This window comes from Zosterops lateralis (genome assembly GCF_965231275.1).
Source record: "Zosterops lateralis genome assembly, chromosome: 1".
NCBI classification, from domain to species: Eukaryota; Metazoa; Chordata; class Aves; order Passeriformes; family Zosteropidae; genus Zosterops; species Zosterops lateralis.
In genome coordinates, this window is record NC_139762.1 from 135,924,260 (window position 1) to 135,939,285 (window position 15,026).

The 15,026-nt window shown below is 41.3% G+C and overlaps 1 protein-coding gene across 8 annotated transcripts in view; it reads left to right on the forward strand.

The window, feature by feature from the left end:
* PTK2 (protein tyrosine kinase 2) overlaps positions 1–15,026 on the forward strand; it is a 190,405-nt gene that overhangs the window by 53,100 nt on the left and 122,279 nt on the right. For 2 of the 8 annotated variants that reach the window (XR_014591267.1, XM_083873476.1), the window contains exon 1: positions 5,191–5,284. The exons of 4 other annotated variants lie outside the window; for them this stretch is intronic. Coding sequence is in view for 3 of the 4 variants with exons in the window: in XM_083873476.1 (XP_083729602.1) it covers positions 5,239–5,284 (46 nt within the window). In the remaining variant the exon portion in view is untranslated. Of the gene's footprint in view, positions 1–5,190; positions 5,285–7,188; positions 7,340–15,026 lie in introns of those variants that run through there. 2 more of the 8 variants (XM_083873475.1, XM_083873483.1) reach the window with 2 other exon arrangements.

The following is a 15,026-nucleotide window of genomic DNA, read 5'->3' on the forward strand; positions in this document are numbered from 1 at the left end:
AATGATGATGAAGCTTCTCAGTCTCCAGAGAGCCTTGGAGGTCCTGGAGCCCATCACCCTGTTCTCTGTGCCCTTTGGCAAAGGGTGTTCAGGAGGAGACTGAGCTAGAGAAGATGTGGGTGGAGTGGAAAGGGGCTGGTGGAGGCAAGTGTGATTGATTTAGAGACCAGGTAATCCAAAGTAGATTTCCCAAAAAGCCTTAGCAAACCTGAGTTTAGAGAAGGCAGAGGTCAGGAGGTGTAGTTTTGGATTTGTGAAAAAAGATGATGTTTGTTTGACTTTGGCTAAGAGGAAACTTGAGGTAGCTATTATTTTCTATTCTTAAATAATGCATACACCCACAGAATAATTAGAATATTTAGAAAAATCTCACACGAAGAACTGACATGAGGGAGTGAAGATGAATGAAGGTTATGGTGCAGTTAGAGTGTCTGGGCAGCATGTTTGGGGAATTCTGGATACTAACATGAAAAAGCAAATTAATTTGGATGCAGAAGATTGTCACTTGATCAATAAACATGTTTTATTTTTTAGAACACTCATCAGGCACTCTCAGTTTATGGGCTGCAATTGTCACAGTAGAAAGCATTTGTGGCTTTACCAAAAAAATCCTGCACTTGTTCTGTGGGCAAACTTTGTTTGAAAATTTTCTTTACCAACAAGATGAATGCAGTGAATTTTTCTTCCATCTCTTATGTGAATATGCAGATCTCCTTCAAAACAATGCCTTTGTTCTTTAGCTTCTAGTAATTACGAGAGTGATAAATGGTAGCCCATGAAGTGGCTAAGACTAGGAATTATTCAGTCCAAAATAATAACAAGCATCACCTTCCTTATCACTGAATGGTTTAGGTTGGAAGGGACCTTCAAGATTATCTACTTCCCACCCCCCTGTTATGGACACAGTCACCTTATACCAGACAAGGTTGCTCAAAGCTCTATCCAACCTGGCCTTGAGCATTTGGGTATCCACAATTTCTCTGGATGTGTCTCACCGTCCTCCTAGTAAAGAATATTTTCCTAATACTTAAACACATATTCTTTCAGTTCAAAGCCATTCCTCCGTATCCTATCACCATGTGCCCTTGTCAAAAGTCCCTCTCCAGGCACTGGAAGGGGCTCTCTGGTCTCCCTGGAGCCTTCTCCAGCCTGAACATTCCCCACTCTCTCATCCTGTCTCCAGAGCTGCTCCAGCCTTAGTGCTGATGTCATTGCTGTGCTCTGGGCTGTAGCTCTTCATTTTTGTTACAACAAGTGAACGGACTGCTCTTTTCTCCCTTGGAGGAGATCTCTGTTGCTGTTCTGTTCACCTGGTGGCTGAGGTGTTGCAGAAGAGGAACTGAAAAGCAAATTGCTGTTCTGCTCTCCAACACTGCTCTGTTTGAGACTCTGTGAAGTCTGTTTGCTTCACAGTTTCCAAATCCGAGTTCAGTTTGGTTTCTCAGGGAGTGGAACTTGGGCAAGCATTCCCTGTTTGGTTCTGTCCTGGTCCCCTTCCTAACAGTGCTCCAACTTGCCAGCCAGTTTGATGAAAATCTGATGAATAGAGATATTAACAGATGTGAAAAATTCCTAGTGATGCCACTTACTGAGGGAGGAACTGTGGTTAGTTCTGTGCTGATGAGATCTCTGGGACAGGCCCAGGAGCTCCGGCTCTGGACATAACTGTGGAGAAAGCCAAGGTTTGCCAGTTTGTCTGATGGGCCTTTTAGATCTTCATTTTTGTTTGGATAAAGTTGAGCGGAAAAAATTAAGCAACCTTTTATATGTCTCACAATATTAAAAAGCAAAACTCTGTTGTTTAACCCTTTGTTCCCCAAAGCTTTGTGGTTTTTGAAGGCGACATCAATAGGAGACAGGCTCAGCACCAAAAGGAAAATTAAAAAAACTAAATACCACCTTGATAAAATTAAAACTTCTGACTTTTTTCCTCCCCTCTTGCATTCCAAAAGCTGATGCTGATAATCAGTAGTCTTTAAAAGCAGGCTGAAATTTAGCAACCAAAATCATAGTCACAGGAGAAAAGTCTTAACTTGAATTTCCTTGGGGCAAAATGCCATTTGTTAGCCGACCTTGGCCTGTCTGTTGTTACTGGGGTAGTCTGAGCTTTTTTTCTGGTTAGAATGTGTGCTTCAGGAAAATGTCCAGTGCTTCTACATATTCTTAGTAAAAACTTACAAATTCATTCTTTTTGTAATAAATATTTTTTTAGGTTTTTCTTTGATAGTTGTTATCATCATCACTTACACAGAGACTACTACACAGATACTATCAGTGTGACTCAGCAAATGCATCTTGCACAACAAGAACTAACGCTCCTGTTCCACAGCCCTAATTTCTGACAGATGCTCCTTACCTCAGTAAATGGTATAATCTGATTGGCATTACTTAAAACAGATCATTTTACATAAATGCTACTCAGATACCTCTTGATGAGCTGTATTTATAAAATGTTGTAAATACTCAATATTAAGTATGCTGGAGATGTATTTAATTTCTCAAGGTGTTTTTTTGTTTGTTTGTTTGTTTGTTTTGTTTGTTTGTTTGTTTGTTTGTTTTGTTTTGTTTTTAATTTTGTGCTGTGTCTGCTGCGCCATCCTTGCCTGGCTTCCTCCCTGCAGCTTGGAATTTTGGGGTTTATGAATATCTTCAGAACATAAATTTTATGCTTCTGGCCTTTTTTTGTGCAGAAAAAAAAACATGTTACTTGAAAGAAGAGCATGAGCATACTGTGTACTTCCTACAGTATCGAATAGATATTAAGTATTTTTTAAAAAGCATCATGGAAGAACTTGGCTTAAGTGAAAAAATACATAGTGTGTAAAATGCTGGATAGCTTCTAAAATTGAATTTAAAAAATTCTCATGCTATGAAGTACTTAGTTTTCAGCTTCATTTTGTAGTCTAACACAAAAGCAAGAAGGTATGTCCTTGAGCAGAATGAATATAATACTGGTATTATATGAGCAGGCAGTATCTCTTGACACTTAGATTGATAATCTGTATTAACCTTATCTGTTAAAAGTGTAAAGAATACGGAGTCCACGCATTCTGTTTATTAAAAATCTCCTTGGAAATGCACTTACCAGTTGATATTTAAAGGGTTTTGTTTTCATGAATAAAATTTAATTTAGACCTTCCCCTTTTTACTCATTGATATTTTTTTCTAATCTGCTTTTCTGGAAAACATTTTATGGAAGAAACACATTTTATAAAATATAGTTTACACCCCTGAGCACAGATCAAACCAACTTAAGGAAAACTGAAGAAGTATCTGCAGTTTTCCTTTTTCTGAGGAAACAAGTCTGGCTTGCTCAAGGTCACCAAGGCAGCCCATGGCAGAGCTGGATGTGCAAAAGCAGCTTTCCTGCCCTGCCACTGCAGCATGAACCAGAGAGACACTGAGCCTGTCTGTGCCCCTTCTGTACCCACACAACTGCAATAATTGGGGTTTAAATATTACTGTAGCATGTTTTGCTTTATTGTTGAAGGTAAATATAATCGACCTTGTCGCTGGAAGCGTTTGTCTGTGTGTGCAGCACTGAGGGGCTTGGAGAACTTTGTGGTGGGGGGAGGAAGGCACCCAGGCATGTCTTCAGTTCCCTTTGGCTTTCTTCAGCCCCAGAAAGAGCTTTGTGCCTGAGCAGTGATGCAGAACATCTGATGGGCCTGCTTGTGGCCTAATCTCTCTCTCTCTCTCTTTTTTTTTCCAGTGAATATTTTTTCTCGTTTAAATAGAGAAGCAGACAATACTTAAATGCAGTTGCTGTTTCCTTTTTTTTTTCTTTTTTTTTTTTTTTTAATCGACAATTTTGACATACACCACTAATTCTGCAATCAATATATTGAGAAATGAGATGGCAGTAAAGAATGGTAATTAAACATATGCTGTAGACAAGTGCATGCTGCTACAAGTAGGCAGATAGGTTAAGTTGAAGGCTGCTGGCTTTAGATTAATTCCTTTTTGGTTCTAGTCTTGGATAAGCCTCACGCCTTACTGCTGAGGGCTGGGAGCGAGAAGAGATTACCGTGGAATATGTAAAGAGCTTTAATGATGTGTGAGTCTTGTTCTTGTTGCTTTTAATACGTATTCGAGCTGAATCAGTTATTTATAATTTTGTGAAGTACTTTGCTGTGAGTAAAACGGTTATTTGCTTTATATCCATATACACACTCTGCCTGGATATGTGATAATTATAAACATGGGCTTTTGCAGTGTTTATTTATACTCACCATTTTAAAAGAAAACCGTAAGCAGTTTTGATGTTAGGTGCTGCAAAGTTAAGAAGAAACAAAGGCCGTTCCCCATCTGGGGTGAACGTTTGAGGTGACCTTTGCCTTCTGATGAGAAATCAATAAAGAAGCCCCGGGTTTGGAGGGGGTTGGATGTGGCACTGAGGAAGGACTGGCGTGGGCTGCGATATTCATTCTTGAGGGCAGAGCAGCACTGCCAGGGTTGTTTATCCATAATCTCGTGGAGTGAGGCAAGTGCTGCTGGAGGGTGTGACCTCAGTTCCTGCTGAAGTTTGGGGAAGTTCCTGTGGGCTCAGAGTAAAGTTTTGCGCCTTTAGGGTTCCTGGCGCTTGTGTCGATAAGGTACACCACAGCAAATGTGTAAAAGCGATGGCCAAAGGCGGGTGCGGCAGGGGAAGGGGCGGTGCGGGGAGCCGGGAACAGGAACATCAGCGGCGGGGAGCGAGGCCGGTCCGCAGCCGGCCGGCCCGGGCAGCGTTTCCATCCAGCGCTCTGCTCCGTCTTTGCGCAGAGGGTGAACCGGAGCCTGCCGGGCGCGGGCAGCAGACGGGGATTAGCATATTAATGGCAGCCGGGTAATCGCCTCCCGCCCCTGCCCGCCCTCCTCCGCAGGACTCACTCCGCCTCGGCACCGCTCCCGGGGAGGAGGAGGAGGAGGAGGAGGACGAGGAGGTGGCTGATGCTCCGGGGCGGGGGGAGATGAGGCGGCGGTGCGGTTTCCCCGCTGCGGAGCGCGCTGGAGCCCCGGGCGAGCACCGCGCTCCCCTCGTCGCCAGGTGAAGCCGCACCGCCCCGGCGAGGGCCAGGGCTCCCTCCTCTGCCCGGGATCCGGCACGGCCAGGCGGCTCCAGCTCTCTCCCCCCGGAGCCCGGAGCGCTGAATCGGGACATTGTGTGCCGGGGCCGGCGGCATCGAGCGCGCCCCGTGTATGTGGCTGCTGGAGGTGGCCGGGCAGCAGCCCCCGAGGCGGGTAGGTGCGGGCTGCATGGAGAGGAGCGGCTGCAGCCCCTTCCCCGTGTGCTGGGCTAAAGGTACTCACACCTTTTATCTATGTCTGTGCCTCTGTGTGTGTGTAGATATGTTTACGTATCTATATCTGTATGTATTTCCCTCTCGCTCTTAATTTAACGTTTTACCACCTGTGGTTCTGTGGGGTTTTTTTCTCTCAAAGCCAAGCTAGAAAATAAAATATTCCGGTCATGCGCTTGCAGTGCGGAGCTGCCCCTCCGCAGGAGCTGCTTCACCTGACAGCTGGGATGCTTCGCGATTTTTTTTTCTCTCTCTCTCTGCCTTTAAGAATGATTTGAAATAAAAAGAGGGCTTGAGCTGTTTGGTTTGTGCTTGTACTGATGTGAGGATCTGAGCGCTTTGTTTGCGATCTTTGTATTTTGAAGGCACTGCGAGGCTGATGCTGCTTTCACTGACCTTTTAGAAGGAGCAGTTTTGAAGTGTCTGATCCTGATCGTAGGGAGCGTTTACAGTGGAAGACTCACATCTTTTTACTTGATGTCTCCGAATTTGCCACCCCTATTAACCACCTCCAAACTGAGACAATAAGTAGCCACAGAGCGTGGATTTATTGCAATGAGAAGGGTTGGACTTGAAATTGAAGCTTAACAATAGTTAGATGGACATGGGAAAGTTACTCACTTGATAATCTTAATTTGCGCCCCAAGACATTAACATTAATATCCAGTATTGATATCTGGACGTCAGTTATATATTGGAGTTGTGGATGTGAGTGTACAGGGATTAAGGTCGAAATTCTGTTAGTAGCCAAAGAATCCCATCTTCCTTAGATGGAAAACAATTGTAAAAAGTTGACTGTTGCTGGTTGTAAGCATAACTTTCCTCGTGCTTGCTTTCATTGCAATGTACTTTCTTTTTTGGAAGAGAAGCTGGCAGTGAAGTATTGCGTCACCGTGATCTTGGGTCACGGACAGCCGCTTACTTCACAAGTTCAGGGCAAACGTATTTGAGCTAAGGATTTGATAGGCATAGCTTCTGCTTAGTTGTCTTGAAAAAAAAAAAATTATTTACAGTTTTTATTATCTGGTGATTAGGAGGACACAGGAAGAAGTATTTTACACTGACTTTGTCTTGCCTGCTTTCTGCACCTTTCAGAAATAGTCAGGCTCAACTAGTCTTTGCCACACATTGACATATTATAGTAGCACACAGACTTAGAAATGGGAGAAGTTGGAACACCACACCCTGGTGTCATGAAGTGGAGAACCTGTCAGCTCACTGGGGAATAATAGTTAGTAAACAATGAGTAACGGTAGCGGGAAACAAAGCTAAAACAGAGTGTCCTTTGCTTTTAGTAAAACTTGTTTACCGTCAAGGGGTAACAACAATGCCAGATCTGTGTGTCATAAATCGTATTACAAAAGTATTAGATGAAATTGGGATTCATCTCTTTGGACTATTGCAAGGGTCAGGATGAAGGTACCTCCCAGAAAGTAACTTTTAAAAGTAGGGAAGAATTTTCTGAAAGCAAAGGCAAGTTTTTGCCGTCTGCTGTTCAAGCTATTTAGTATTTAGGTATCGATTTCTGCCCCCTACTCCAGTCCCAGAGGGAGCCCCCAGCAGGACGGGGGATGGCTGCATTGGGCCGTGATAAAAGCTATTGATTCCTCCCCACTCATTCCAGCGATTAAAATGAATTAAAAATGATCCCACCTCTTCCTTTGCTCGCCTGCGTTCTCAGAACATAACTTCAGGGAAGATGCTTGTCCATCCCCTCTGCCCCAAAACCCGGAGAGCAGCCCTGTAATCTCTTGTTATTCCTGCTGGGGGGAGAAGGGGGACACCAGGAGTTGCATAAGAGGACAAAGGCACCAGGATCTTTCACAGCTGCCAGTTGTGATGATTTCTAGAAAAAGCTTCATCACAGCCTCCCAAAAAAAAAAAAAAAAAATATATAGGACAGATGAGAAATAGCTTGAGCTATATTTGTCATTGAATGGTGGCCATGCCGTAGTCGATGATCACTCTGTGTACTGTTCACCGGCTTAACCTTAGGGAAATGAGACGGATCTGGCCTACTTTGATAAGGGCTGTGAGATATCTGCAGTCCAAGAAAGGTAATATATTAATGAGAGAACCATTTAGTTCTGATCTCTTTATTCTGGACTCTTTGGTTTATCTGTTGAAGCTTCAGGTTACCTGTAGAAAAAAAAAAAAAACAACAACTGATAAAAGTTTTAAGTGTTTTATAATGTCTTAAAACGTGATCTTGATGTGTGTATTTTATTATCCATAACTTGTTTCTAAGTGCTCTGTTCTCTTTTGAATGGGACAGATTAAGCTTTCATTGTACCAGGTGTGATCTCAGCAAATGTTTGTTCTTTGAAAAGGCTTTGAAATATTTCAGTGAGTCTGTGTTCATACAGAGCTTCCACTTTTTTTTTAGCATTCTTAAATCTGAAATCGTCAAATCTTCTTAACGATAGCGTGGGATGACCTAATTGCAGCCAATTCTGTGGCTCTGTCTGTAGGACTGCTACAGAGAATAAGGTATTTGCTTGCTTTAGAAAGTATTTGTGTAAATCTGTGTTGTTGCTTTTTTGCCTCCTCTTCACATCTAAATCTAATCTAAGTAGTGTTATTGAATTGAATAATTTAGTCTGGATCTGCACATTCCAGATTTGAGGGTGTTCTGATGGGTGAATGACATGTGTATTGTGTTGCTGGCATATTTCTTCTCAGTAAGTCTGTATTACTTTAGTCAGGATAGGAGTAATAGGTTTTTGGCTGCTTCCTCCCTCTCATTAAGTAATTTGAAACTTAAAATGTCAGATCTTGTGGAATAATCGTCCTGAAGCTCAGGTACAACTTCAGGGGATGCTGAAGTGAGTGTCTTGATCCCTGAACAATCATTACTCCTTTCCCAGCTTAGTGCTGAAACTTTGTGCTGGTATCATAAAGGGATGTTTCCTTTCTGCCTGCAATAGCAGACTAGAAAGTCGTCATGGATCGTGAAAAACTTTTCACTAACATCTCTGACCTTTGTTGAGATCATTAATAGTATTTTGTATTGCACTTTGACTTAGATACTTTTGCTGGTGAACTTTTTTCCTGTGAGTTCCTGCCATTTTAACCTTACACAATAACTGGGTGACAGCAGAGTAAACGTGACAGCCAAGGGTAGTTGGGCAGCTCTGATATAGGTCTGTGAATTATCCACCCTACGGAGAAGGGGGTTTCTTGAATATCTTCCAGAAGAGCTCTGTTAACTAATTTTTGAACAATTAATCGATGTAGTTCAGTGTGTGCTATGAGTTGTTAGTGCAGAGTGATCACAGTCCTTGAACCCAGCCCTTCAAACTAATATGGAAAATCTATACTGGCTTAAAGTAATTAAGCCAAGTTCAGTCAAAAACCTTGTCCTGATTAAAAGAAATATTAAAAATTTAAAGCTGTCTGTGTTGTGAAATGTATTTAATCTGCTGGGAAGGAGTTTTGCCCTATCACAAATGTTGCAATCTTTTTTTAAAGAGAGAAGCAGTTCCAGACTAAATGTTGTGGGTTTATTGTCTGGTGAGCCCTGCTGATTCAGGGGGTGTGTTCAGATGAGACCTGTTGGCCGTGTGTTGAGTATAAGCAAGACGGATGCATAAGAGTTCAGAGTTGTTTCTCCATCTCCATGTCATGTATTTCTGCTGTTTAGCTAAGAGTGATAACTTTCAATCCAACAGACCCTCAGGATTTTAGGTGATAGGTGATCACTGAGAGGGACACAGTCATACAAAATGGAGTAAGGGAAATTGCTGATATTATGAAGGTTGTAGGCAGGTGAATAATCTCTAAAGCAAGATATCCTGCTTCTTTGACACGGACATTGTATATGTGACATGGAAATATAATTGTTCTTGTGTATCAGAAAGGAAAAAAGCCATTCTGTTTGTCTGGGTGTTCTGCTGCATGTTCTCTGTGAGCTTCAGTTAAATGCACCTGCTCTTGCATTTTTTGTTGATCTATAGGTGTAGTTTAGGAGTGACATTAGGTGCTTCTTCCTTGGCGTCTGAGGGCACTACAACTAGGAAGTCTGGTCATTTGACAGTCTGTTGTTAAATTAACTGACTACATTGTCGATATTGGCCATTTCCTTCTGAATGGTAATCTTGCCTAAACTTTTGTTAAACTTAATAATACCGTTCCAGCTTCTTGAGCTGTGAGACTTGCAAACCATAAAAAGCATCTCTTCAATTCCTGAATTTTTTTGGAGGTTTTTGTAGAAAGAAGACAAATAATGCAAGTCTCAACAAACTACTAATTTTCGAAGGCAGTTGAAAAAAGTTCATAGAATCACAGAATGGTTTGGGCTGGAAGGGACCTTAAAGATCATCTGTCTAGTTCCAACTCCCCTGCCATGGGCAGGGACACCTTCCACTGGACTGAATTGCTTAGAGTATCATATTCCTGATATGCCTGTATATATTTAAAGGTGGAAAATAATCTGGAAAAGCAAGGGGGATTCTCCCCTTCAGTGTTACAGCACAGCGTGTGGTAGCTCAATATTCTTAAAAATACAGGAACTCTGCAGCTCCGGGAGTCTGCTGCATTCCCACTGGGCTGATTGTTCCACATTCAAAGACGACTGGAATGGAAGATGCAGCTTGAGATATTTTTCCAAGAAAGGAAAGTGATTGTTTTAGGGGCTGGGGGGAGCATTTGGCGTTCCCTGGGTAATGGAGATGTGTGATCTTATCAATTGTAGCACCTGGTAATGAGCCAGTGAACCAGCTCGGAATTAAATTCTGAGCTGCCTGGAAAAAAACCCCTAAAACTTCAGTAAGGAAAACAAAATGTTTCAAATATCCTTTTAAAGAAGCATTAGAAAACAGGTCTAAGAGCAAAGTGTGGAAGTTGGCACTGCTTCATTGTTGGAAATGATACATTAAGCAGAAAAGTTAACCGGGAGTTTATAGCCCTAATCGCTTTCTTGTTCAGTTTATATTTGAAATTTATCACAGGTCCCATTGTGATTTTTTGTGTGTTTATTTTCTGTATGTAAAACACATCTACAGCCATGCATAATTTGCCTTGCCCAGTTAGCCTGGCAACAGTTGTAGTATTTCAACATTAGATATTAAAGATGATATTTTACCTGTTTTTGTATTTTTAGCAAATGCAATTCATTGGGCAATGTCTCTTTTGGTGGCTTTTATAGGTAGGACTATGGTACTGAAATTAGCTTTTGTGGCTGGTTTTATATTTGTAAGGAACGTATTAGGTTGTCTCAATCCTTCACTTGCTGTAATGTTGCTGAAATAGAATGGTTGCAAATTCATGTCTTGTAAAAATTTTGATGTGCTAGCAAAGAGTATATACTTTTCATTAATTGTCTGGAAAAAAACCCCTCGCTAGTATTCCTAAATTCATGACCTGATGTGTATTTGTTCATGGAGTTACTAAAAACTGGAGACATTAGAGATTATATATACACTATAGATTTATATACACTATAACAATACAGTAGGGAAGGAAGCCTGTACAAGCTGCTGAATTCTGTAACCTGGCACAACAAACGAAAGCCAGACATAAGGAAATATCTTTGTAAATCTTACATTAAAAGAAGCTTAAGTACAGGACATCATAAATGTATTTGATTAGAGGACTTACAGAAATATTGTATCATTTATTAAGATTCCATCATCATTCAGAAGCAATGAGATCACTGCAGTGTCTCCTGTTGAATCTATGTTGGGAACTGCCAGTGCCAGTTTTCCCTGATGGGTTGTCAAGGGCTGGGGTTGCTGATGTGTGGAGGTAACTGGTGGTTGCCCAGCACTGGGTGATTCTGTATTTATTAGTATATGGAAAGAGGGTAGCACTGTCCTCTTCTGATATTTAATGTAGCTTAGCATAGACATTAAGAAAAGCATTTCTGTGTGTATTAAATCCTCCTGTGTATTTTCATTAAAAATAACCTGTAAACAAACTCCTTTTTGTTCATTTATTTATTTGATAACCGAGGTTTGTTACCTTGCCAGAAGGGAGATTGCTTAATCCTTTCCCCAAGCACTGTCACTGCTTTCTGAAGTCATGTTTCTCCTGCCAGTGATTTCAGATCCATAACAGCAAGCACTGGGGGGTTGTGCTTTCTGTTTAAATTGGATCTGCAAATGAAGTATTGTCCCTTGCTTTACCAAGGAAATGTCTAAGAAGAAACAGGTTTTTCCATGGCCTAAGTCTCCTCGAGTAAATATTGTTCAGTGATGTCCTGTGCAGGGTCACATCAGCAGGGGATGAGTGTAATGAAGTGTGGTATTTTGAGACCAAAAGCTGAACTTTTAACTTAAGTTGGGTGTGCTGTAGAACTAAAAGTAAAACCAGACTTTCCTCATTTGAACAATACCTCTTGATGAAGCAAAATTAATCACTTAATTGCCAGTATTTGGTCATGAATTCCCATACCGTTTTAGTTTTCTCCTTTAACATCCATATAAAGGTCATTGGAGCAAGGAACGTTTTCATCATAAGTGATCACAGGGTGAGTAATGATCTGCGGTCCTGCTGCATCTTTATTTCTGGGAAGGAGAAGGGTGTGTTCTGTAGCTTCTTAGATGATTTTGGAAGATAAGGGGCAATAGGATTTAAACTCTTCTCACAGCCTTTCTGTTAATATGTTTGCAACACAGCCACAATCTGTGCTGGTATGGGAAGATAGTAGGAATCATGTTCCTGAGATCTCAGTCGGTTCAGCTCAAAGGGGGTTTTGTCTCTGCTGTGTCAGGATGATGGGTCAAGATAATCTGAAGAATTGCAACAAAGATACTTTGGAGTACAGCAATCTTTTCAATTTGATGGTAACAAATGATTCCCATGCAACAAATTGCATTGCCAGGTACTTGAACAGCAGCTTTTTGTCCATTCAGGTGTTTGATTGCAGCGGTCGTGATTCACCCTGGCAGAATTAAAAGGTCTCTGATTTATGGTTGTATATGGCTATACCTGTCAAATAGGAGCATGTGTGTGCTGCAGATATCCATACCAGCCCCTTCCCAGAGGGAAAAGGCACTGCTTAAGTGACAGGGAGTTGTGCATCTGTTCCCAGTTCAGGGCTGATTCCTGTGTCATGTTCATCACAAGAGCAGCAAAGAAATTTAAGATTTGCACCCCAAGCTGTTCCAGTCAGTGTCCTCTGGCACAGAAGTGGAATGAACACCTAGAGGTGGTGCCTGTCAGGTCGGTAAGTTAATGTTTACCAACTAACCAGGTTTAGCAGAATGTGGGCTGTTCTGCATGTGTTTCTGAACCTAAAATTAAGGGGATTTTGTTCTGATTATAATTGCGAGGACTTAATGCCTGGAGTTTTCTTACACAGAGCTGGGAGGATGCCATAGAATCACAGAATGGTTTGAGTTGGAAGGAATCTCCAAGATAATTTCATTCCAACCCCTCAGCCATGGGCAGGGACACCTTCCACTATTCCAGGTTGCTCCAAGCCCCATCCAACCTGGCCTTGGACACTTCCAGGGATGGGGCAGCCACAGCTTCTCTGGGAATCTGTGTCAGGGCCTCACCACCCTCACACTAAAGAATTTCTTCCTTGTTCCTGTTCTGTCCTTGAAATGAAAGATTTGCCCCTTCAATCTTTTGCTTTTACTTTTACATATTTTAAAATGCATAGACATAGTATTTCGTAGGGTATATAATATAAAATATAAAGTATATTATATAATATATATACTGTTTCATAGATACAGGATATATAAACTGAATATATGAATGCAAGGCATCATCAGTTCTTCACTAGGAAAATATCCATTACTTTTCTTCCTTCCAGAGTGATTTTGGTGTTTGTATAGGTTCTGGTTTTACGTGATACTGAACAAACTTTTTGCTGGTTTTGGTTGCCTTAATTTAGTTATCCTGGAACAAACTGTGTGACCTGTATTCACCAATAATGTTGGACTTCATGTTTGAAGTACCAAATTTGCATATCTAAATATAATTTAAATATCTTTTGTCGGTCTAGAGGTGCAATAAAAATGCATTTGGAATAATGCTGTTCTCTGCCACAGCTCACTTCTCCCAGCTCTGGCTGTGATACATTTGTGCAGTTTAAGTACAGTGTCCCACACTGATGAAAACCAAGGTATTGCAGTAGGAGCAGAAGCACTTGCTGTCACTGTGACTGCCAAATAATTTCTGTGATAAACCCTCCTTCAGAAAGTCTTCTAGTCAGGATTATCCAAGTCCTTAATTGCTTATGCTGAAATCAATCTGGAATCTCTGAAATTTTTCATTCCTAAAATTTGAAGAGAAAACAGTTGTGCTTTTTCTGTCTGGGAGGGAGCATTGACTGCTGGAGATGAGAGTGGGAACGAGGTAGAAATGAGAATTATCTGAAACCAGGAACAAGCACACCCTGGATACTCCTGGATACACAGCAAGGACATGTTCACAGTTCCTGTTTCATCCTGTAGGAAAAGCCTGGCAAGTTAAAACACACTTAATGTTTATCCAGTAGAGAAAGGCAATGGCAACCGGTCACTTCTGTTTAATCCAGATTTATCTCTAGTTTGTTTTTTTAATGTTAAAATCACAGTCAAGCCAAAGTAAAATAAACCACAGTGGGAGGGTTTGACTGTAAATATCTCACGAACAAGAAAGAAAACATGAAAATGGGGAAAATTCTCATACTTGAAGCTGGCTGTAAGATGGGATCATACTTGGGTCTGTATTTCCGTGTACACAGAGGTCAAAAATACAGGCTGAAGGATTTTTGCATTCAGGTGTCTCAGGTTACTTTTGTGGTTGCAAAGGCTTGTGCATCTTAAGGAGAATGAGAAATGAAGGCAGCTTTGAAACTTGCAGTTATAAAGCTTCTCTTTCTTCAGCATGGTATTGGGAAATTCAGGAGAGTTCAATATGAGCACAGTATTTGGAGACATAAAATCAAGAGGGAGAACACCAAACATCAACTTGAAATAGTTTTTTATGTCTGCCAAGAATAATAATTTTATTTTATGAATCAGTCACTGATGCCTCAATCTAGTGAGTATTTTCCTGTTCAGTGGTAGGAGCATAAACAAGAGGTTGTGATTTTTTGGAATAATGCTACGTTTTGGGAAGGAGGAGTCATTCCCTTTCCCTAGTGTGGCAATTATAATGAATTTCAGTTTTGTTTCTGTCTGTGGCACATGTGATGCTTCACCCCTGGAATAATCATACAGGAGTTAATCTGTAACTTTTTGTAGGTTATTGCCATGACATCCTTGAATATTTTTCCTTCTCTTGTTAGGACTTTCTCTGTATATCCCGTCTGCACTCACATTATTAACAGTGCTCCAGTTTTGTTGTAAATGGGAATAAAAATGTGCTGGTTTATTTCTTTTCTCTACTAGGAAAAGTCTCTCTCAGATCAGGCAGTAGGTGGGACATGAGCTGTGCCCTTCTGTTCTCACAAGGACAACTTCCTGCACTGCAATAAAGTTGCTCATAAAATGTGTCCTTTGTGACTGACTGGGCAGGTTTTATAGGGCCGGGTCCTTTGAGGTGCTGAATGTTTCCTCCTTCCTCATCCATCTGCATCAGGTATTCCAGCACTCACCACCATCAGCACCTCTGTGTGTTCCAGTCTGATGGAAATCCATAGGGGTGGGTGTTGCTTTGCGCAGTTAAGGCCCTGCTGAAGAGGAAAGGTGGAGCTTGAACACTTTAGGTTGTGGATTTGTTAATTACGGCCTGTATTTTCTTTGACATTGGAGGTACAGTGTAATTTGGCACTGAATTTTTAGATGGACTATTATTTTTTGCTTT